This window comes from Garra rufa, chromosome 24 (assembly GCF_049309525.1).
Source record: "Garra rufa chromosome 24, GarRuf1.0, whole genome shotgun sequence".
Taxonomy (NCBI): Eukaryota; Metazoa; Chordata; class Actinopteri; order Cypriniformes; family Cyprinidae; genus Garra; species Garra rufa.
Window position 1 is genome coordinate 7,257,636 of NC_133384.1, and position 24,884 is coordinate 7,282,519.

The window sequence follows — 24,884 nt, forward strand, 5'->3', positions numbered from 1 at the left end:
TCCAATATTATAAGAAAAGGAAGTCATCAGTTACTCACCCTCATGTTGCCCCAAACTTGTCATTCTGCAGAACATAAAATGTAATAATGTTGTTAATCAAACCATTGCATGGACAAAAAAACACTGAAACATTTCTTAAAATATCTGCTTTGCCACACAGATTTAGAACTACACAAAGACTGTCAATTATGAAATTTCGTGTGAACTATCTCTATAAGAAAAGAATGTGTGATGACCCATGACATTGCGTCTAGTTAGTATTGACCCTCATAATAGCTGTGGAGGAGCCCACACAGCAGAGGAGGAGGAAAATGACAGCAAGAAATGTAAAGTCCTGACCAGAAGTAGCCACACGGAGATTGAATTACATCAGTGATGTTTTTAATGCTCGAGAGGAACATGACTTACCGAGAACAGACCCATTAATGGACTGGAAATAACTTTCAGACAAACAATGAAACTGAGAAAATATCTGCCCGTCTTCATTAGACACTTGCACGCGTACATTAGCCAGAGCGTAGTGCCATTCTGCAGTTAGGTCAGCTGAATAATTGAAGTGATGTTCCCTTGGCTGTCTCCGCACCATTTAATCCAGTCTCGATGTCAGCTTTACATTCATTATTGCCGGCTCAGCTGCTGCCCTGTGGGAAGACGTCCTCTTGAGGATTGGGCCCTTGTTACTGGAGCCAATCCTGAGAGCACCATTTTTTTTTTTTTTTTTTCATTTTAACCCAAGCAAGCTTGACCAAACGTATCACAGCACTATATATTTATTAATGATTTTTGTCCATACAATGTACATCAACAGGGTCCAGTGTTGTTTTGGACCCACTGGCTTTGATTATATGAGCAAAAAATTCTTCAGCTGCTTCAGACATATTTCAAAATATCATCTTTTGTGTTCATACGAGGATAGGTAAATAGGTTGTTTTTAGGTGAACTATCCTTTAATACTAGCATATATGTCCTCACAGGCAGTTCACCTGATGAAAACAAGGGTACCTACATCATTGTGTCTATTGGAAAAGAGAAACGCGATGGTCGCTGGAAGAGCCGCGTCATTGGCGCACAAGGCAATGAAGTGACAGTGGGCATAACACCAGAAGCCAAGTGTATCGTTGGCCGATTCCGCACCTTTGTAGCAGTAGTGACTGATCTGGGAAGACAACGCACCCAGAGGAATCCTGACACAGATTTCTACATTCTTTTTAATCCTTGGGACCCCGGTGAGTAAAAGTGTTAGACTTTATATTGCATACCGACAACACCTGTATAGATGGCAACAAACTTTAATATTTTTAATGAAGATAATGCATGGATCTTGTATATGTTGACACACAGCGGATCAGGTGCACATGCCCAAAGATACCGACAGACAGGAGTATTTGATGAATGAAGTAGGGATAATCTACAATGGAGAATTCAACAACATAGGCTATCGTTCATGGAACTATGGCCAGGTTGGCAGTTTTCTAAACATGTTTCTTTACAAAGAAAACCAACCAATGTTCTTTCACTTATGGTGGACTATTGAACCTGATATCTTAATTTTTACATTTTATCATTTCTTGTAGTTTGAAAAGGGTGTTCTGGATGCCTGTCTTTTGGTTCTGGATGCTGGGAAAGTACCATTACTGTACCGTGGAAATGCCACTGAAATAGTCCGGCAGGGATCAGCCTTGGTATGATTTAAACTGAAGTCAAGTTAAGCTGCAGTTTTGCTGGAATCAAAAATACAATGCATATACATGTATCAGCCACAACATTTAATCCAATTGCTTAATATCACATAATGTTGCCAAACAGCTCTGATGCATTGAGGTATGGACTCCACTAGGCCTCTGAATGTGTCCTGAGGTACTTGGCACCAAGACATTAGCAGCAAAATCCTTAAGTCCTGCAAGTTGCAGGGTTCCCAAACTTGGTCCTGGAGGGCCGGTGTCCTACAGAGTTTAGCTTCAACCCCAGTTAGACACACCTGAAGTAGCTAATCTAGCTCTTATTAGGCATACTGGAAACCTCACAGCAGGTGCATTGAGGCAAGTTGGAGCTAAACTTTGCAAGAAAACAGCCCTCCAGGACCGAGTTTGGGCACCCCTGCTCTATCTGTTTGAGGTCTGGGCAATTTGGAGGCCAATGAAACACTTCGAACTCTTCATCATATTCCTCAAACCATTCCTAAAAAAATTCCAGTGTGATGTTAAAAGAGACCATCAGGGAGCACCATTGCCATAAAATGGTGTACATGGCCTCCAATAGTCTTTAGGTAGATCAGGGCTATGCAAAAATGTGCAACACTGTACAAGACCTGTATGTCGTAGAATAAACTTAAATCGGTGCTTTTAATTTTTTTCTTAAATTTTTTTCTAAATCAATATAAATATAAGTTATTGTTATTCTCTAACATACTTCCTAAGCAGCTGGTCTTATATGAATACACATAGCATATATTAATGCTTTTTGGTGGCATAATTTTAGATGAACTCCCAGGATGATGATGGTGTCCTGGTTGGTAACTGGAGTGGTGATTACTCCATTGGCACTGCACCCACTGCCTGGACAGGAAGTCCAGAAATCCTGCTCAAATATGCCAAAGAAGGTTGTGTGCCTGTGTGCTTTGCTCAGTGCTGGGTGTTTGCTGGTGTGTTAAACACTTGTGAGTATGCCCACTGCAGATATTTTGTAGCTTGTAAAATTCAGGTTATTTAGAAACGTTGGGAAAATACTGTGGTTAGCAATGACACTGTGATTGTCCCTCCCAGTTTTGCGCTGTCTTGGGATCCCTGCACGAGTCATCACTAATTTCTGCTCTGCTCATGACAACACGGGAAACTTGAAGACTGACATTGTGCTGGATGAAGATGGGAAAGTGGACAGAAGCCGAACAAGAGATTCAATCTGGTGAGATATACAAAGCAAACACAGTCTGATAGGTAATGATGGTTAAATGTTACTTAGTGATAAAGGTGCAATGTTTCACAGGAACTATCACAGCTGGAATGAGGTGTACATGAAGAGGCCTGATCTGCCTGAAAAATATTCTGGCTGGCAGGTGGTTGACTGCACTCCTCAAGAGACCAGTGATGGTAAGATCTCGACATAGACAGACTTTCCTCTGAAGTTAACTAATTAAGTTAGGAGACACTATCTATGTTTAGAGGCTCAAGAGGTGCACTAGCAACTAACACTAGCCGCTCCATCCTTTAACATCCTTGTAAGCACACCCACCTCCTATGCTGGTCAGAATCCCACTCCAATTGGAAGAAGTTGAACTGGAGGGGTTACATTGGTGCCGTGACCCGGGAGGGAGGGAGGTTAATTAGGGTGAGTGTAAGGGAAGCCAGCTAGACAGAGCTGTGCAGGAAAACCTCACTCCCCAGATCTCAACAGGCGCACTAGTGACAGGCTCCACAGGCTGTGGTCTTTAGCTTTCTTGTTAGCTCGCCCATGTCCCATGCCTGTTCGAATCCCGTGGGGTGAGTAGAGACGGAGGGGTTATGTTGTCGCTGTGACCCGTATGTGAGTGAGGTTTAGTGGGATGATGGTAACAGAGGCTAGCTGGTAAGAGCGGGTAAACCTCATTCCCCTGACACTAGATGCTGCAGTTTTCACCTTCCTTCACCTACCCATTTGGGCATATTTTATTAGAACCTTTAGTGTAGATTTTAATTTTATATTAAAAAATGTAGGTACATCACAACTTGTGGTAACAGGGATGAGAAAATTGTGACCAAGTATCAAATTAAAGGGACAGTTCACTCAAAAATGAAAATTTTATGTTTATCTGCTTACCCCCAGGGCATCCAAGATGTAGGTGACTTTGTTTCTTCAGTAGAACACACACACAAAAAAGATTTTTAACTCAAACCGTTGCAGTATGCTAGTGATTTAATGGCAGTGGATGGGCACCAAACCTTTGAAAGTAAAAAAAAAAAAAAAAAAACATGCACAGACAAATCCAAATGACACCATGCGGCTTGTGATGATACATTGATGTCCTAAGACACGAAACAATCAGTTTTTGCGAGAAACTGAACACTATTTATATAATTTTTTACCTTTGATACACAGCAATGTCCCTCTGTCCTGAGCACAAGCTAAACATCCGGCACGTTACATGCGAATGTGCTCTGGCGTAGTATACGCAAACGCCGTAAGGGGAAATCGGTGAACAGTCAACAGTCCTGGATGAGTTCGCTCAAGCAAACGTAATCTTTTAGCCTTAAATCGGTTACCATTTTGAATAACCGCTATACCCACAATCTCTGTGCTCTGTGGAAACAATGAGTGTCGTATACACATGACAGATCACTTCCGGTGTTTGCGTATACTACGCCAGAGCGCCTTCACATGTAACTTGTGTCTGATGCTGAGCTCGCGCTCAGGACAGGTGGACATTGCTGTGTATCAGAGGTAAATAATGAAATAAATACTGTTCAGTTTCTCACAAAAAACGATCGTTTCGTGTCTTAGGACATCACTGTATCATTACGAGCCGCAGGGTGTAATTTGGATTTGTCTGTGCCCATCCACTGCCATTATATGCCTGACAGACTGCAATGGTTTAAGTTAAAAATCTTCGTTTGTGTTCTACTAAAGAAACAAAGTCACCTACATCTTGATGCCCTGGGAAAATTTTTAAGAAGAAAAATTTTACTAGACTTCCAAAAATGTGAACAAAAATACAGCTTGCAAGCCCTATTTGGTACACTGTTCATGGAAAATGTCAAGAGCTTTGACCTTTTAAGGCCTACAGTTAGACCTTCTATCTGCTTGGAGATTTGAGGGATGTGTGAGGCTTGAGGTTTTGGCGTTTCTGTTCATTCACCATCTGTTCTGAATGTATGAATTTAAAACAAAGCAGCGTAACCTAAAAAGGAGTATCACATAACTCATAAATAAAGTTATTTTCCTTCTCTCATTCAGGTCTTTACCGATGCGGTCCAACGTCTGTCAGTGCTGTCAGAGATGGAGAGCTCAGCTATCCATTTGATGCAAGGTTTGTCTTTGCAGAGGTAAGAAACATGTCACTTCTCTTTGATAGCTTTACCTTAAGATTTCCCTACCACTTTAGTTTGCAACATCTTAATCCCAGCTGTAAACTGCATTTGAAAAATTGAAAAATTCTTTCTCTATCTCCAGCTAAACAGTGATGTGATTTACCATCAGTCTGATAAGTACGGAAACTCAAAGGTCATCTATGTGGACACAGTGTATGTAGGAAAGCTCATTATCACCAAAAGGCCAAACAGTAACAACTATGAGGATATTACTTCCAACTATAAACATCCAGAAGGTAAGTTTCAGTTGGTCCAAAACACCTAAACATGGACACGTTTCCTTTCCCCTGAAATCTTTCAACCATCTTGACTCCAGGCAGTGAGAAGGATAGACAGACCATGCAGATGGCGGAGCGTCGTGGCGTTCCTACCAGGGACTACTTTCCACTCAGTGAAGCAGGTGTGGACATTGAGCTCCAGGCTGACACCATCCAAATGGGTGAGAACTTCAAGCTGACGCTGAAAATTAAGAACCAGACCAGCCAAGCCTGCACCATCAGTGCCACCATCAGTGGCTGTGTGGTGTATTACACGGGCGTCACCAGCACAATTTTTAAGTTTGAAAACAAATCTGCAACTGTGGATCCCTGGAAAAGTGAGTGTCACTTTACAAGTTCATTGTAGGATTAGGTTACATGCATTTTAGAAATAAATGAGTTAATTGCTGAAAATTATTTTACAGCCACAAGCCTGCTGATAGATGTCCAAGCTGTGGACTACATGCCCTTCTTGGTGGAACAGTCCAACCTGCTCTTTGTGGTGTACGGACACATTAGGGAAACCGGCGTTTCCCTTTCAACAATGAGAGTTGTCACCCTTCGTCCTCCCGAGCTCACAATGAAGGTATACGTCCTCCATAACCAATCGTAGAGGTACATGTCTGATACATTTGATCTTATATGTCAGGTAACAGTCATTATAACTTCAGGTGACTGGAACACCCCGAGTTGGAAGAGATCTCATGGTCATCGTGTCTTTCCGAAATCCCTATAACTTCATCCTGAAAAACGTTCAGTTACGCCTTGAAGGCCCCAGTCTGATGATGACCAAAGTGAAAACATACGAGTAAGCTGGAAAAACCTCTGTCATATTTATCTTTGCTATTTTATTTTGTTGCCAGCATCATTTGTAAATCACATCAGTTTACTTTTAACTGTGAATCTGAAGTGAGGTAGTATATATGGTATTTTTCTTTTGGCATGCATATGCACTATATCCATTTCCACTTGCAGGCAGATTCTACCTGGTGGCTCAGTGCAATATACAGAGACGATCACCCCTCGGTCTCCTGGGAAGAAGGTGCTGATAGCGTGTCTGGACTGCGCTGCACTGAGGCAGGTCTGCAATCAGCTGGAAATCATCGTGCAGTAACAGACTGCCACGAGGGAACCACAGAGAAAAGATAGAGGTGAACGAGAGAAAGGAAGGGTCGAAAGGATTGGCAGTACCATTTTGTTGTTTTGCTTTGCTTTCTTTACCAATGTTATTGAAATACAAGCTAATGTTCTTTTTTTATTATTATTGTTATTTACAAACCAGCCATTCCTGCCAACATTGGGTTTTTAAAAATAGAGAGATTTTCATTGGCACTGTTCAACCACCATCGTGTGGTACAATTATTGATCCTAGGAATACAATACATTTTAAGTTGTAAACTCATTTAATTTTACGAAATACACACAATCAAGTATCTATACAGCATGTATCAGAAGAAGTTTTAAATTGGGAGTGGGAAAAAATAGGAGAAACACAATAATATTGGGAGTGTTGGCAGGTATGCATTTGAATTTCACTTTTCGATACTCACAGAAAAATATGACCCACATAAACCAGAATCAGTGATATGAAACTTTTTTTTCCAATACATCTAAGTATAGTCATGCACATTGCACACACAAAAGTCTGAGTGTGTAAGAAAGAGAAAGCTATGAAATTAAATATAAAGGTCTATTAAAATGTAACCTTTCTGAAATTATTACACATGAATCTAATTTACATGACTGTTGTTTTTTGTTGGGTGCCTTATTTGACATAACTGTATTAATCAGAATATATTGCATATTTTCTCTGCTATAATGCTATTGAGATGTGTTTTACTAATATAAACTAACAATAAAGCTTTAGCATCAAAGAATTTTCGACGAATTTGTTTTTTATATATTGCAAATGTTAACTTCAGTGTCAAGGCCCTGTCCACACAAACACGTTATTTCAAAACTGCAGCTTTTTCTGTGTGTTGTTGTCACTCGTCCACACACAAACGCAGTATCGGCTCACTGAAATCAAACCTTTTGGAAACTCCAGCCATTGAGGAGCTTTTTTAAACACTGATTGCAGAGCCGGGGGATAGGGATGTGCACATCAAAGCTGGAGTATCGATATATCGATACTCAGAAGCTTCAAATTTGGTATCGATATGTTTTTAAAGTATCAATATTTTTTGTATATTAATATTTTCTGCATAACTAAGGCCCCGTTTACACGAAGGGAAAACGCAGATATTTCCCTGCGGTTTGGCCTCTCATTTACACGAAAACCCCGTTTTTATCACAGAAAACGATTATTTCTAAAAACTCCGGCCAAAGTGGATAAATTAGAAAACGCCGTTTTCACGTTGTAGTGTGGACAGTAAAAACGGAGGCTTTGGAAAACGATGACGCATATTTATAGTCATGTGACGAATATTGTACCAATAGATATCTATGTTTACAGCAGTAATTGTGCCTGTGCTATTTACACACTGCTGCTAAAGAGATTTACCTTGTACACTCTTCAAATTACAGTCCTAAAATGATGACAGAAATTTTACTCACAGTTGCTGTCCTGCAAAACATGACGACAACTGCTTTTCAGATAAAATATGAATGAGCGTGATATAGACGCGTCAGTGGATAATGAGATATTTCCGTAAATTATCCCGCCAGAAGAATTGCGTGAAAACTTATTACGTCTGTATAATTTTGGAGACTTTACGCATGCGCAGTAAGGCGAATTTGATGTTTTCCTACGTTTCAGTGTGGATGAGAAACTTTTGGAAAACGGTTGGAAACGCAGTGTGGACGGAGAGCGTTTTAAAATTAAAACTCCGTTTTCAAATGTATCCGGATTAATGTAAACGTAGCCTAAATGTTTTTAGTGCTGTGTACAGGATGGTCAGTGACGCTATGTATATATGACGTTACACACGGAACGGTCTGTGGCAGAACGTAAGCGATCATGTGCCTTTCATCTACTTAGCACACATGCACGCTGCACACTTTACATTACAGAATGGCATGATGGCAGAGAGGAAATGTAGCGTGGTGCTACTTCTCATCAACAGAAAAAATATTGCATGTTGCAATATTTTGTAATAAGAAAGCAACAATACAAGCAACCTTTTTAAACACATACATACAACACAAGCTGAAACTTATAAAGAAGAATTCCAGTAGAGAGGCTGTTTTATAAAGTCTTAGACGAAATTGGCTGAAACCAAAAAATGATCACGTTTCTTTTCTTAAACTCTAAAATACAGCTCAAAGATTAGGAAATCTTTATCGACAATTGCAGCAATCTTAAAGTGTTTTTCTGAGCATCGCTAAATACTACAAAAATGTAGAAAGTTAAAAACAAGTCTGATTAAAATTAAGAAATGTGTATGTATGCACAGTTTATGTTGTTGGTATTGTTTATTTTATTAAGATTTCTGTTTAAGCAATATTTTTGTAAGAAGGTTGTTTAAACATTTTGACTTTGCCAAATTTGCTTTTTTAAATCCATTTGTTATTAATGGCCAGTATGTGTTTGTAATTTGTCTTTACATGTAATGAATTATAATAAAAAAATAAATTATTTTGAAAAATCACATTCACATTAAAAATAGAGTTAAAATAGTAAGTAGTATCGGTATTGTAAAAATGTTAACAAAAAGTATCGGTATTGTATCGCATTAAAAAATTGTGGTATCACCCATCCCTAGCTTGTGATGTCGGAGTACATGCTTTTTCATGCTTCTGATTGGCTTTATGAATAGGGCTATATCGCCACCTGTTGGTTTCGCATGCTCTTGACAGTCTGTTTTTGCAGTTGATACACCCTTTGTAGGTCGCTATGCAGTGTTCGGGGTAACGCAAGTTACATAATAATATTACTTTTTCCAAGTAACTACTAAAGTAGTGCATTACTTTTTAATTGACAAGAAAATATCAGAGTTACTTTTTCAAATAAGTAATGCCAGTGACTTTTCCTCTCCATTTATTGATTAAAAGCTATCCTGTCTCCATGTTGAGAGAAATTGTGAGTAAGATGTTACTTTAGTTCTTGAATAAATGTGAACATGAAAAAAACAGATACAGTATTCCTCAAAATGAATAAAAACAGTGAAATTCAACGCAATAGTTAAATATGTTAAATAGTACAGATATCCTTTATTTATTTAATTCCATTTTATTAACCGAAGTCTTTGCTGCCGTCCTTCAATGATCCAATTCATCCATACTAATAAGCAAAAATTAGGGGAGAGTGGGGACAGTTGCAACACTTTTTGCATTTCCTTTAGTTTCTCAGAGAACGTTTGTATTAGAAAGCCGACATTTTAATACAATACAGCCACATCTGTCAGCTATCACCCATATCGCTGCAACATGTGTACATAATGATAAAATGCAGACAATTTACACTTAAATAGACAAAGTGAAATTTTGCAACTGTCCCCACAGTAGGGACAGTTGCAACATTCAATAAAATGTAATTAAATCATTCTTTAACATCATTTTGCAATTTCTTAATTTTATTTGTGCCCAGTCAGGGTCTTTAAAAATGTAAACTGGCTGTACAAAAACTAAGAATAGTAAATGAAAAACATTTTTAAATAACAAGTACATTTTTTACCTATTCACTTTTGCCTTATGGCACGGTGCTCCATCGTGCTGGAAAATGCATTGTTCTTCACCAAACTGTTGTTGGATTGTTGGAAGAAGTTGCTGTTGGAGGGTGTTTTGGTGCCACTCTTTATTCATGGCTGTGTTTTTGGGCAAAATTGTGAGTGAGCCCACTCCCTTGGATGAGAAGCAACCCCACACATGAATGGTCTCAGGATGCTTTACTGTTGGCATGACACAGGACTGATGGTAGCGTTCACCTTTTCTTCTCCGGACAAGCCTTTTTCCAGATGCCCCAAACAATCAGAAAGAGGCTTCATCGGAGAATATGACTTTGCCCCAGTCCTCAGCAGTCCAATCGCCATACTTTTTGCAGAAGATCAATCTGTCCCTGATGTTTTTTTTGGAGAGAAGTGGCTTCTTTGCTGCCCTTCTTGACACCAGGCCATCTTCCAAAAGTCTTGGCCTCACTGTGCGTCCAGATGCGCTCACACCTGCCTGCTGTCATTCCTGAGCAAGCTCTGCACTGGTGGCACTCCGATCCCGCAGCTGAATCCTCTTTAGGAGACCATCCTGGCACTTGCTGGACTTTCTTGGACGCCCTGAAACCTTCTTAACAATGCAGTGGAAAGTTTTTTTGTTTTTTTTTCAGGATTAAGTTCATTTTCATGTCAAAGAAAGACTATGCAATTCATCTGATCACTCTTCAGAACATTCTGGAGTAGATGCAAATTGCTATTATAAAAACTTAAGAAGCAACTTTTCCAATTTCCAATATTTGTGTAATTCTCAAAACTTTTGGCCACGACTGTACACTAAAAACAGTAAAGAGCCGTTTTTAATGTAGCTTGCTTTGCTCTGTAAGAAAACTATCAACAAGCTTTGTTTTATCGACTTAAAGCACAAAATTAATTCACTGCTTTTCTTCATTCTTATCATTTAAATTATTCCAGGTAGAATCTGCTTCGTACGGTGGCCGAGAGAGCTCAACGCGCAACAAAACGACAACAAATTAAGAAAACATCTTCATCAGTTTGACAACACAGGCGCTGCAAATCCTCGCAACGCAAACACAAATACGGAAACTCAGAAACGCGCTGCCAACACACGAATGCACTGCAAATAGCACGGTCCACAACGGAAATGTTTCAGGGGGACCTCAAAAAGTGACACACCCATCTATCACCTTTTAGTGATATAGTATAGTATCACTAAAAGGTGATAGTGATATAAATAATAGAGTTGTGACGTGCGCGAACGAACCGATTCTTTTGAACGGCTCATAAACATGAACGATGGGAGCCGAGTCGCGGCTGGGGGGGAGCCGTTCTTTTTTTCCTATGCGTGTTTCACACAGATGAACACAAACTAGCTCTTCCGCGAGACAGTATCTACAGTATATGTCTAACACTTTAAATATTTTTGTTATCTATCAAAATGTTCTTTTGTGATACTGTTCTTGTATAGAAATTTTTCACTAAAAGCTGTTTTGCACAGACATTCATTGCAGCCCACTTTGTTATTGTTCATTTAAGACTTGAAGGGGCTGATGTCCTATTTGCAAAGTTTACAGTTGTAATAGTAGTAATAGTGGACTGTATGTAGACATTTCCATTTTATTTATTCTAATTTTATCTACAGTAGGCTATATATTTAAAAATTTAAATATTTTTGGTTTTCTATCAAAATAGAAACAGAAATTCATTGCAGCCGGCTTTGTTTTTGATGTTTATTTGTGAGTATTGTATCAATAACATAAGTCAACGTAGCTTTACACATACACACACTTTGTACTAAAGGTAAATCCAAAATAGTGATGTCACTGTCTAAGCAGAGGGATGTTGTGCAACCCTATATAGTCCACACATGACAAATGAGGTAATAATCAATATTTCAGAATAATTCAATCTCAGATATTGGTGTGTGATATCTGAGTTTTAATTATTTGACTACAAATCTCACCTCATCATTCCTCCCCAGTGATTATTTCCAGGATAAACTGAAATGCCCCCAAGCTGGCTTCTTAAAACTGACTAAATATTTAAAGAGAGCCAAAAGAGCCGTTCTTTTGAACGGCTCTTTGAAAGGAATGGATCGTCCAGATTCCGGATCCCCTCAAAGAGCCATAAATCCCATCACTAATAAACAATCAGGTAATATAGTGATATAAATAGGCTGTGTCCAAATTCAGGGTCTGCATCCTCCTTAGGATCCTTCCTACCAGGTTGAAGGAGGAGGGGTCCGCCGAAGACCGCAAAACCTGGAAGTAGGTGTCTGTGAATTTGGACAGCCTACCCTTCTTTCAGTTCCCTCCCTTACCTGTTGCTCATATCCGGTCGCCTAGCAACCGTGACAGCACTAAGCAAGAAGTAAGGTTATCTGTACTGCACAAAACAAAATAACTGCTCTTTCGTCCCTAAAAGCGTTAAAAACAGCTTCAATCACTAACAAGAAATTAGCTGTGTGTAAGGGGATATTCACACAGGCAGTAAGAAAGAAGCTAGTTTACGAAAGTGATGTTTTTAAACATATAAACATACAAATGTAAAAAAAAAAAATAATAAGCTTAACGCTAAAACCAAAGGCCTAACTAGACAACCGCTGTAAAAAAATATTTTTTGAAACGCCAGTTTTTTTTTTAAACTTAGGCATTACTGCCGCTCGCTTCGTCCGCCATTATTTGAAAATTCTGGAAGCGCTCTGCCGAAAGGAATTATGGGATAGGTAGGACGGGAAAGGATCCACCAGACCCATCCTTCCAATTCAGGGAAAAGGAGGACGTATTTGTGGGCCGCATTTGAAGGATCCTACGAATTTGGACAGCCTTCGTCGCGGCGCTGTAACGTAACATCCTTCAAATGAGTCCTCCGAAGGATGTAGACCCTGAATTTAGACACAGCCATAATCAGGTCCCAGATGGGTTCGTCACTTTTTGAGGTCCCCCTGAAACATTTCCGTTGTGGACCGTGCTATTTGCAGCGCGTTCCTGTGTTTGCAGTGCGTTCGTGTGTTGGCAGCGCGTTTCTGAGTTTGGTTGTGTTGTGAGAATTTGCAGCGCGTTTCCGTATTTGTGTTTGCGTTGCGAGGATTTGCAGCGCCTGTGTTGTCAAACTGATGAAGATGTTTTCTTAATGTGTTGTCGTTTTTTCTGTTTGCATGTGTTTTCTTAAGTTTGCAGCGCGTTGAGCTCTCTCGGCCACCATAGCTTCGACTGTTTTCACGAAAGAAAGGAAAACTCTGCTGACGCATTTGGCGCCTTACCTCATTCACTCCACTCCCTCCATATTAATGAAACATGCTTTAGACAGACCGCTCCACTGCATCAATGCTGGAATACCCCCTTCTCTCTCTCTTTCTGTCTCCCCTGCTTTCCCCGAACCCTCCCCGCGCCCACCTGAATGAGTCACCGCGGAAAACCTCTCAAGCTACGGAGTAATTGCTGGGTAGAACGGGGACAAACACATTAAACAGGGATTCCCTATGCTGTCGAAATGACAGTTTATTTAACTCCGTTCACTCAGGAGTTCCTGTGGTTCCTGCAAGACTGGCTTTCCAATATTATGGGTATCAGCCAAAATATTGGCTTTTCTGATCAAAGAGATCACATAACCTAAATATGTTATATATTTGCTGTTGCACACCTCCGCCACTAGATGGAGACAAAACATGCATTAAAACCTACAGTTGTTTGGACTTTATAGAATTCTCTATAAATTAAATCCACGATATTGCATCCCTTCCTGCATTGCAACACACCATGCAGGCTTTTTTTCGGTTATGCAACTGCTCATTGTTCTCGAAAGGTTTAACGCACGAATTTGCACAAATTACAATGCTCATGCAGACATACATTTAGCCTACGTGAAAAAGCTTTGCGTGATGACAAATATAGTCCGCCATTCATTACACGTAATGTTAAATAGTAGAAGTCATCCATACTATCAATGACCAAAAAAATACGATCATATTATGAAGAGTCCCTCAGGGCATCAGTCTCCTGGGTTCTGTATAGTCTGGACTCTAAATGAACTGTCAGGGGACCTAATTACTCAGCAGCGAGGAGCACACGGTTTCTACTCACTGGTCGGATTCTCCTTCAGCTAGAATGCCCTAGGTAACTTTTTAGTATTCTCCTCCTGAAGTCAGTGTCTATGAAAAAAAATGGTGTGCATCAATACTCAGTACTCATTGGTTGGCTACAAATTCTGCTGACGTCAGCAGGGTAAGAACTTTTTTTTTTCAGTGATACAGACATCACCTTTCTTTCGGTTGTAACGTAACTCATCCCAACCCATATAAAATGATATTTAATCTTTCATACGGCGTATTTAATATTTTTCAATAACCCAGATTACAACTTGTAGTTTATTAATATTACTCGGTAATCGGTATGTAAAAACATAGCAAACTTGTAATGTGCATTGAAAGTGTGATTTTCTTTTTTTTTTTTTTTTTTTTTTTGTTATAGCATTGGTATCAAATTCTTTTAGCTTTATATAGTGTATTAAAAGTTCTTAATGAGCATATATAGCCTAATCTTCTCGATTCACAAAAAAACATCCCGTCAGAAATCATCAAAACACTACAGTCCGCTTCGTTTACCTCAAATCACCTCAGACAGACCTTGATAACCTTGCTGGAGTATTTAAGTCATAAACAGATCATCAATAACGATTAGTTCTGCAGTAATAAGACTCAAAATAAAATGTGGGCACTTCATTAATCAAACTGTGTTATAGCGCCAACTAAATCTGCTCGGTGCAGGGTCACATTTCCATAAATTATCCTACAAATCCATAATTTACTTGATGCAGTTTATGCACAATACATCACAGTCATATCATTAAGAGGGAGTACGGCCTATAACCTACCCCAAGCAACCTTAACTACCTCAATCTCAGCAGTCTAGCAACATTCATGCATGCTCGATCTAAGCACCCTTGAGCAATAAAGTCTGCACGTGTATCCATATGTGGGTCACGGGTCCACGTGTAAGCTTCATTGCATGAGGGTGGATAGGTGAGACCACCGGAGAGCAGATATATGCGGACATCTCCGCAATCCCTGAAATGCCAGTACAGTGCGAGAGGGGGGAGAAGCGGGCCAGCCCGGTCTAGCAAATGAGAAAATAGAGAAGTGGGGAGTCCGACGGTGAATTTTACGTCAAGCTTGAGATGTGGGCGTGAAAAAGGGAGAGAAAAAACACGAGGCATTACCGCCTTCTCTTAACGGGGTGCACCATTTCACTTCACTGCGCTGCGCCGACAACGGGAAAAATCACAAAGAGTTTCTGAATAGCTGCGTGAACTAAACAGCGATGTTCAACTCTCAGATTTGGCTATCTTTTCCCCTCACAACTATCTAAAATTGGCATATACTCCAATGGTTTTACTGGACGTAGGATGGGATTAACTTTGTCTGGAAGATATATTTCATTGTTTCTTGCTGTTCAAATAGGTAAGCCGATCATTTCTGTCGTAGTATATTTTGGGATGGGCTGACGTTTCCTTTTTAATCTCGTTCATGTATAGATACGTGTTAACATTTATAATTCGTAGTTAAGGCTCGTTGAAGCTTGTAATGGTATAATTTTGTTCTATACATTTGCAGAGTGTATGTTTGCGGATATTTTAATTGCAATGCTACTGTCCCGACTGCGATTTAAAAGCGGGCGACTATTAGATCTGGGTCTTGGCTAAGAAAATACATTTTTAATGTATGACAATGGAGTAACATTGCTTTGCATCTGCATTCAATGTTGAAGACTGTTCCGAAAAATAAAACTCAGTAAAATCGTATCGGAGCAAGTTGGTGAAAGTGTGGGACCGCCCGATCCTCTCCGTGATAAATTATTCAAACCAATATCAAATAAAATAATACGAAACGGGAAATATGCTTTAAATGCTTGCGTTAAGAGATTTTACTCGCAAAGAGTGTTTTATAGCCTACAAGCGCCTTCAGTTTTATGTGGTCCCATGTGTCCATTTACGAATAACGCATTAACCACAAAATATCATTTGCGTATAATTTCATAACCATTAATTGGTGGGCACTTGTAGTTGTAGAATTTACAAAAGATATGACATGTTTTTGCAATATTGTGCGTTTACTTGTAAATGCTGTTGCGTGGCTCTGCAATGAAATTGCATGTTGTGCATTAAAATGAAATCAGTAGCGATGAATTGTGGTTGTTACCTAGTTGAACTACATTAATTTGCCGTAAACCCCCTCTTGACTTCATTGAACAGATTATGCGGTGCCAGGTTGACACCGGTACCACTGACAGGGTCTAGTAAAGTGGTCGTGACCACTAGTACAGTAGGGTAGGTGAGTCTATATTAGATGCTCAGTTGTTTCTAATTATAGATCATCGTGCCTACAACGAAAAACGTTTTTAAAAATTCACGCAGTGTTGTCTTTTGTGACTGTTAATTCGAATAAAGAAAATAAAGACGGGGGACTAAAATGTATTTTAAATATGAAAGAATGCATCGTATTAATACGCAGATTTCCAAAGCAAGCTGTATGAGCATCTTTGTATTTCGCATCCTCATATCCGCCATGTTGAGGTCTGAACATTTCAATTATTTTAATAAAAATGCACGAAACAGCTTATAGAGAGTATAATGCAATGCTTCGCATTTACGCTTTTATTTTTGTTCAGTATGATCTGTTGGAGGAATATGTTTGTAATCTTCATCATACGCGATTCGTATAAAAGAAAAGGGCGATCTGTCCGTGATATCACAATTATAGCGAGATAATTCGTTATGTAAGCCGTCAACTGTGCGGCATTAGCCTTCTCAGTAACACCTTTAATCCAGTGTGTTAGGAATCTCTACAATAATTTAATAATTCGAAGTGTTCTGTATTAGTTTAGTATTTTGTGTCATTGCTGGATGCGTTTTTTATTTATTTATTCCGTGGGCGGTAAAGAATGCACGAAACGATTGTGCTTCAGCTATAGCATCAACATCGACTTTTTACGATTTACGAAAATACAGACAATATTAACAGTCATGATTGCATCTAGAGTTTTTGGTTTTTTTCTTTATTTAGCGTATTATGCTTGTAGAATAGAAACTAGGACTGTATAGCATATAACAAATATAAGATCCTATAACGTAATGCATATAATGTGGAAACAAATATACAACGTATATATAATGTAATGCATGTGATATAAAGTAGGTATAGCTGTATTGCATAAAATACAATATAGCCTATAATGGATCATATAGCATGAAACGCATATAATATAAGGACATTGACTAGAGTAGGCTATATGAACGACGCAGGGTGTGTAATGCACATAATGCAAAGCATTTGATATAATGTAAGGACGTAAATAATTCTAATCTATACAATGTGTATGTGGTGTGTAACAGGGTGTGTGCATCTTGCCCATATTTCTACAGTGGTTAATGTGCAGAGGCCCAGTGAAACAACTTAATCAATTTACGGGATCTCGCTGTTTAACGGACCTGAGAAGAAGCCACTGGCGTTTAAGGTTCGTTAAGCAAAGGGATCTGGTCAGTTGATCAAGTTGTGACCTCCCAGTCCATCACCGAGTTCCAAATTAAGAGGGAAGGACAAGCATGTGTGTCCAAATCTTCTCATTTTCCCTAATAGATCTGTCATCAAAAAGAGACTCTTTTCTAGATGTGTAAAAAAGGGGAGGGGAATACAAATCACTCAGAATGAAAATCTCACCTCACACAAGCCCACATACCCCCACCCTCATGTAAACCATTACATCATCGTTTGTCCACGCGCCACCCTCATGTTCAACACACACATTTCTTCTGAGCAACACACACCTATTATTGTGTGGAAGTGTTTTATGTCTTAAAATCGCTTTGACTTTATTTATTATAATGAGAATGAGATAAGCGAAGAACAGAATATAATACTAAATCATTAAATATACAATGGCATAATCGCAACGCCCTTCTAAAAATGAAGGCTATTCTCAAAGATTCAAATAATAAACATTAAAAAAAAAACAACGTTTATTTATGGTCATATCTCGTTTTTCAGCCTATCTGCTGCAGGCGGTTCGAGCGGCTGGGAAATGTGAAACAGTGTTCAAAGGTTTCTCCAACTGCCTGCTTCAACTGGGAGAGAACATGGCCAACTATCCACAGGAGCTGGACGAGAAGGAAAACCTTCAGACCATCTGCACGTAAGGGAAACATGCATACACACAACAGATGAAATATACGTGTGTGAGAGCAGGGAGGGAGAGAAAAGGGTAAAAAAAAAAAAAAAACAGGGACCAGATGGCACAAGGGGCCCCTTGTTTAATTCGACAGCTCCATGAGCAGAAATAGAGCCGTGCTGGCAGTACGCACTATTCACATTTCACCAGTTAATTACAATTAGATGAACCATCTCTACACGCCGAGGCCAAAGGTCAACATCTATAATTGGATCAGATCGGGAGGTAATGCACGATTATTGTAAGCGATCCGCCCTATAAAATAACGGGTTCTTTTACAGCCGTGACTGAGCGTATCAAAACGGAACAGTTTCTTATTACACGGGCTGAAATTATACTTCCCTTTCCTTGACATTTTTTCCCTCCCGAAATTAAGTCCACCAGTCGTTTTTAATTTCATATACACTCAGCTTCGTTTTTAGATCATTTAGGATTATTGAATTATTAAATTACTAAAATTAGATGCCTATAAATGACAAAGACGAAGGTACACTGTATTTATTTTCTATATACTATGCTATTCTTCTTTTTTTCTGCTGAAGTAAAAGCATTTTCTTTCTCGAAATTCTATTGTATTCTAATTTATTTGGAGCGCGTCTACTTGTTGTGTCCATTCGTAGAGGCAGAGTTTAGAATGTGGGTGTGTGTTCCTGAAATAAATTAATAAATGATAGGCTTGAGAGTGGGATAGAGGAAGGGGGTGGGGCGCAGGAGGGGAGTTGTAGAGAGCGGGAGAGATGGGGAGGGCACTAGGAGTCACGTGATACGGAGACTTTCCCTTTGGAGCCGCATTACAACTCGGGTTTCCCTCGTGCCCTGTCTCCTCCTTCACGTGGCTACATGAGGACTCATGCATGCTATGGATTCTACGTTAGAATTTCTAATAATTGTATAGTTATGTGGGTGAATAATTTTTCTGGTTCAGCGTTTTTTAACTACACTAATGTTAGCTATATTTTGTTATAAACGTTTAATCTGAATAATTCAAATTCATATGAATATGCTATAATGTACAAAACTGATGATTTTCTAAACAAAATACGATACTCAAGTGTTCACTTAATGTTATTTCTGTAGTATTTAAAATAGAAACGAAAACGTAAGTTAAACGTTAATGCTGTCAAAAACCGAACTGTGGCATTTTTAAACTGAAAGCAAACCAAATCTCAAAACTGCTTTCCACATATAGGATATTTTAAAATGACAATTTCAAAAAAAAAAAGAAAAAGTGTTTCACTCCATTTCCACAAGATTTGGGATATATTTTACAAAATACATATCCAAGTAAATACAAATAAAGATAATAAAAATAACAAAACAAGAGTAATGTAACATGTTCAGCCTGAATATGTAGCTAAATGCAATGTGAAGCGTGACTCAAATCAGACATGAGTAATGATTTCTTTCTTTGTGTTTGAAATATTTGATTTGCAGTTACTGGGATGATTTCCATTCATGTGCGACCACTGCTCTGGCAGACTGTCAGGAGGGAGCCACAGATCTGTGGGAGAAGCTGAAAAAGGAGTCCAGAAATCTGGACTTTCGCGGCAGCTTGTTTGAACTGTGTGCGGGCGGGAACGGCGCGAGCCGATCAACTGTTCCGTTCGGCGTAACGCTGATCCTAACTGCACTGTCTACGCTTGTGACGTGTATGCAGTTTTAACCCACGGGAAAAGAAGGAAAAAATCAAAGAAGAAAAAAAGAAAGAAAAGAGAGCGAGAGGAAAAGACCAGACAAACCATCAACACAAGAATAAAAAAAAAAAAGAATAATAATTAATGACGATCCAAATTCATCCTCACCCAAATGGATTTATATACCTATTTCATCTGGAGAAAAAGACGTTTTTTTGCAAGAGACAATGGCAAGAAGAAGTCTTCTGGGAATGCTCAAGCACATTTGCCTGACTCTGGGTCGATTTCATGAAATATTTATCAGATATTGAGTTGAAATGACGGCCTGAATTTCTGAAAGGTCCTGGTTAGAAGAGTAGTATTTTATAACATTACCGTCTGTTATGAATGAATTATTACTGTAGGCTTTTCACATTCTCAACGGCCATCATGCATATAGAAAGATAGGAAATATTCTCCCATCCGTTTGTTTTTATATGCTCTTTGTCAATATTTATTTTTTTCATTTCTCAATTTTTTTTTAGTCAAGCCAAGTATATGGAAGATGTGTAAGGGGGTTAGATGGTTTGCTGACCCACCAATCTAGAAAAATATAAGGAACGTCTCTAATATTCACGATGCTAATAAAAGGCTATAAATAATAATAATAATTATTATGAAAATAATAATTATAATAAACAAACCTCAGGAATGACTAAAGGCATCTATTTAGTGGCATACAAGAGAGCAGAGAAAGAATATATTACAAAAAGATTTTATTAAGGAACAAAGAAATGTCAAATGTAGCCATGAGAGGCTGTGAGATAGTTGACTGTTGCCATTTTTGTTTTTCCAAAATGCTATTCTATTCCATTCAAAGAAGATTTGTCTCTTTATATGTAGGACACATAACAGTATAAAGGTAACACTTTACATTACAGTGTCCACATTGCATATAACAAATGTGTAATTACAAGCAAGCAGCTCCAGAAATTACAATTACACAGCAAGTACAAGTAGTTGATTACTATTACGCAGTACTTACACAGTAATTACACTGCAGCGTAAAGTGTGTAAAGCCTGTATTTCTCCCGACAGTATCGTAGCACGAGATTATCTGGACCTTGACATTACTAGTTGGATGATGTGAATTTTGCTAGCTTTATTTGATGTTGCCAAGGCATAGACCACGTTTCACTGCCTTCAGAAGATGTGTATTTTGTTTGTTCGTTCGTTTGTTCGTTTCTGGGGATGTTGCATATGAAATACCTGATTATTCAAAACCATACAAGTAAATAAGAGATGTATGTGCAATGAAAAGAGAGATACTTTAACCGAAACAGTTTTAAAACAGATTGATTATACAGGTATATAAAATAGACTGCTAAAAAGAAGTATTTAAAAGTATTAAATAAAAACAGTTACTGTTTGAAAGCGATCTGTGTTGTTTTTCATTGATGTTTAGCCTTTGTGGTGATTACAATTACAATCTCCCTTATATCTAAAATCTAATATAGCCTAATCATACACAGTATGATTAAATTAATACTGAAAAATAGATCAAATTTCTGAGGCGCAGGTTCAACACACAGGGGTTTCTCTTCTAGCTCCTGAAACGGGCGTGAACGAGCACGCATGCGCGCGCAAAGGCGAGACTCTGTCGAGTGAAGACGTATTGTTTCATTATTAATAAGGTGGCAGAGAGAGTCATTTCATATTGATTGTCCCGCGCTCAGCGCATTTCTGCAGCATATAAAGGCGCTTGTCTGAGCGAAAACAACCTCCAGATTGAAAAATGATAGGCGAGGGGAAAGTATTTATTCGGAACACATTTTGAGAAACATTAGTCTGTTAGCCTACCTTTTCGAGAGGCTACGGCCTTATGTTGAAAGTCAATGACAAATAAAGACATTTAAAATAGATTTAAAATAGGCCTGCATTTTTTTTTAATATATTTTCAACAAATAATTAGAATTACTCTAAACACATCAAGTGGTGCAACCATTCAAGTAAAAAAAAAAAAAAAAAAAAAAAAAAAAAGATTTTCAACAAATACCCTGAAGTTTTTGGTTACGAATATCAAGGCGTATTTTTACGTAATTTACGAAATGACCTTGACACAGTACCGAGGGTCTATAGGGAACCTTTTTGTTTAATGGATTTCTTATTGCGTTATATAAAAAGGCAGCCGGCATTTAAATTTTGCCATGCCATGATAAATGTTTTTTTTTCGAATATTAATAACATTAAAACAAATCTCTAACTTTAAGAAAACAAAAATAAATATTAGCTAAAACATTCCTCATTTCATTTCGATTAGATTAATAACACCACCTAGACATTTTGACTCAACAAAAATATCAACTAATTCAGAAACTAAAATCATGCTTATCAAAAGAAAGTCATTAACTGCATTTTGAATGCATTTCTGATTATGTTTGCACACAAAATGGAAACTGAACCAACAGTAATTGCATTTTAGCGTTTAACGTGGTTTAGAGACAGGAATAACTCTTAAATTATTTTTTTAAATCTTTGAAACGTACAAAAGAAATAAAATATGTACGTTTTTACAATAAAAATGAGAGTTAAAACTATCACTTGTATATTTTTACAACAAATGCACTAAAGCTACTTTGATACGATAAATAAAATAAGAGTGTTCTGTTTTCGCTCATTCATTTACAGCTTTTTGGGAAATCAATATAAATCAGACCTTGTATAAAAAACAACTCTATTTGATACATTGAGAAATAAACAAGCTTATTTGGACCAGTGGTAAAATGAGCACTAGTATTCTCCCCGGAGGTGTGAGACTGCATGAATGGGACTGAAGTCCTGGAACGCATTTTTTATTGCTCCTTTTTGAGTTTGAAAATGAGATTGGATTTCATTCTGTCCCTGGAAGGGGATGACGACTACATTTGTAATCTCATTAAAATGCATGTTATTCTGTTGCTGGCACTGAATATATTATCCTCCACAGATCTTTCTGTGTGCATAGAGATACATTTTTCTTAGCTAAGATTTTTTCCCCCTTTCAATTCTGCAACACTCATTGGAACATTTTCTAACCACACAAAATGAGAAGGCTATACTGATTTTGACATTTAATCTTTAACAATGAAAGTAGAGGACATACACACTCACACTGAGATGGCTGGCTCCCCTACGGCTGCTCCACAGACTATGCATGACCATTTTTCAGGGCTGGCAGGCTTGATCAATGTGCCCATGCCAGTGCCAGGCAGACATGGCACTGCTTGTTTAGCTGTGCCTTTTTCTCACAGTGCTGTGAGTACAAAGGCAGGGCATTACAGTCACACAGAGCATCATGGACGTTTTTTTTTTCCTCAATAACACGGTCAGCTAGAGCTGTTTGATCCACAGAGCAGAGAAAATGATTTTAGCACTGAAAAATGTTTGAAAAGGACCCAACATAATATTTTGATGCTGGTCAATTAATCAATCAATCAATTAATTAAATTACCGGGGTTGCTTAGCTATCAATGTTCGCAAGTTCTCTGTTGGTGTTCTCCGAATCCATACTCCAACGAACATTCGCCAACAGCATCGCAATGTAGTGTGATTAGTATTAACTATGTATCTTGTTAGTATGGCATCTGACTTAACTATGCTCTTGACAAAAATAAGCGATCTAACATTTAGTAAAAACTATTTCATTCCATACATATACTAATTTTAATCTACGTCCTTTAGTTTTAAGGAGAAACAAAGCGCAATTTTTTAGAGTGCGCATGTGCGTGAGTAGGTCATCGTACCTTTCAGGGACAGTCAGAGGATTCGCTAAAAAAGGCTTGATTTTGCAAAACCAGCCTCACGGCAGTTCGTGACATTAAGAAGTTACTCCCTATTGAAATACATTAGACTGAAAGTCGTGCTGAGTGACACACACACACACAAAATGGGAAATTCGTGTCCTTGAACACGAATCAATAGATTAAAATTTTGTGACTATGTCACCGTAAGAGATTTTGCAGCGCTGTGGCATTAAAGACTAAGTCCTATCTACTTGAATGGGGAAATCCTGAAATTTGACTTATTCCGCCATATCGTGTCGCACTTTCTACAGTTCTTTTGTAGGCCTAATGTGAATGCATATTATTTTTATATTTAAAGTCTTTGGTACTTACTGGGAACCACAGGAACACAGGGGATCCGCAAAATTCAACAAATAAGACCCTGTTTACACTAGTGCGTTTTTGTTTCAAAATGGCATTTTAAAATGAAAACGATCCTGGCGTTTTCACTGCATTTCAGAAACGATCTCCGTCTAGACTACACAACCAAATCGACTATAGAAAACCCAAGATGTGTATGACTGGTATAGTTCTTAATGGCGAAAAAATCATAGACTAAAAATGTGGACATAGTGTCCGTGACGTCACTTGTAGTATTTTTGAATCTCATAGTGGGCGGGAGTCGACGGTCGCCGTAGAGACAGAGCGCATTTAGGCCACGCCCACACCGGGGGGAAAACAATCCAACGCTCTCCATTGACTTTGTATTGCGGGAAGCTGACTCCTTAGGTGCGTTCCGATCGACAGGGTCCCTACGCAGTGTTCACTGCTCCCTACTCCCTTAGCACGGTACATCCGTTGAAGTGGACTTCGCTGACAATAATCGCTCATTTGGAATGCCCTGGAACATCATCAAAGCAAATCAACGGCAGGGTCACGCAGATTATGATTTAACATAAATAAATATTGTAATTTATTTTACTTTCAAATTTAAATAAATATAAAATACATATAAACGTATGTATCTAAAAAAATATATTCCAAATGTATATGTTTAGACCGTTAATAGATTAACAGATTGTAGTGGTCTTATCTCACGCACTTTTTTCCCCACACAGCCTATATTTAACTATCCTGTGGTAACATTAAATAAAACAAGACAGAGCTTCACCTAGCCAGTTTTACTTTCATTCATAAAATACAATATGCAAATGTAACATGAATCGCCATAACCATTCATAAACACTCTAATTTGCATAATAATAACAACATTTATTGCAACCGCTCCATTGCAGAGCCTTTAAAATACTCCAACGGCTCTGCTCCATCATTACTTCTAACTAGTGACGCAGTGCGCAATGACAGTT

The 24,884-nt window shown here is 38.5% G+C and overlaps 2 protein-coding genes across 2 annotated transcripts in view; both read left to right on the plus strand.

Moving 5' to 3' along the window:
• LOC141300430 (coagulation factor XIII A chain-like) overlaps nucleotides 1-7,194 on the plus strand; it is a 37,399-nt gene extending 30,205 nt beyond the window's left edge. The window contains exons 4-15 of the mRNA XM_073830709.1: nucleotides 975-1,226; nucleotides 1,342-1,460; nucleotides 1,575-1,682; nucleotides 2,479-2,656; nucleotides 2,763-2,901; nucleotides 2,983-3,086; nucleotides 4,927-5,015; nucleotides 5,143-5,296; nucleotides 5,377-5,655; nucleotides 5,743-5,903; nucleotides 5,989-6,125; nucleotides 6,293-7,194. Of these exons, the coding sequence (XP_073686810.1) occupies nucleotides 975-1,226; nucleotides 1,342-1,460; nucleotides 1,575-1,682; nucleotides 2,479-2,656; nucleotides 2,763-2,901; nucleotides 2,983-3,086; nucleotides 4,927-5,015; nucleotides 5,143-5,296; nucleotides 5,377-5,655; nucleotides 5,743-5,903; nucleotides 5,989-6,125; nucleotides 6,293-6,431 (1,859 nt within the window). The 3' untranslated portion in view covers nucleotides 6,432-7,194. The remainder of the gene's footprint in view (nucleotides 1-974; nucleotides 1,227-1,341; nucleotides 1,461-1,574; nucleotides 1,683-2,478; nucleotides 2,657-2,762; nucleotides 2,902-2,982; nucleotides 3,087-4,926; nucleotides 5,016-5,142; nucleotides 5,297-5,376; nucleotides 5,656-5,742; nucleotides 5,904-5,988; nucleotides 6,126-6,292) is intronic.
• A 7,856-nt stretch (nucleotides 7,195-15,050) lies between these two features.
• Nucleotides 15,051-21,194, plus strand: nrn1a (neuritin 1a). The gene is made up of 3 exons (XM_073830999.1): nucleotides 15,051-15,379; nucleotides 17,963-18,107; nucleotides 19,578-21,194. The coding sequence occupies exons 1-3, from the start codon at nucleotides 15,325-15,327 to the stop codon at nucleotides 19,804-19,806; spliced, it is 429 nt and encodes a 142-aa protein (XP_073687100.1). The 5' UTR covers nucleotides 15,051-15,324; the 3' UTR covers nucleotides 19,807-21,194.
• Nucleotides 21,195-24,884: the final 3,690 nt, after the last annotated feature.

Coding starts and splice junctions, on each gene's coding strand:
- nrn1a (XM_073830999.1), top strand. CDS start 15,325: ATGGGATTAACTTTGTCTGGAAGATATATTTCATTGTTTCTTGCTGTT. Junction 15,380..17,962: donor GTTTCTTGCTGTTCAAATAG/GTAAGCCGATCA, acceptor CTCGTTTTTCAG/CCTATCTGCTGCAGGCGGTT. Junction 18,108..19,577: donor AACCTTCAGACCATCTGCAC/GTAAGGGAAACA, acceptor TTTGATTTGCAG/TTACTGGGATGATTTCCATT.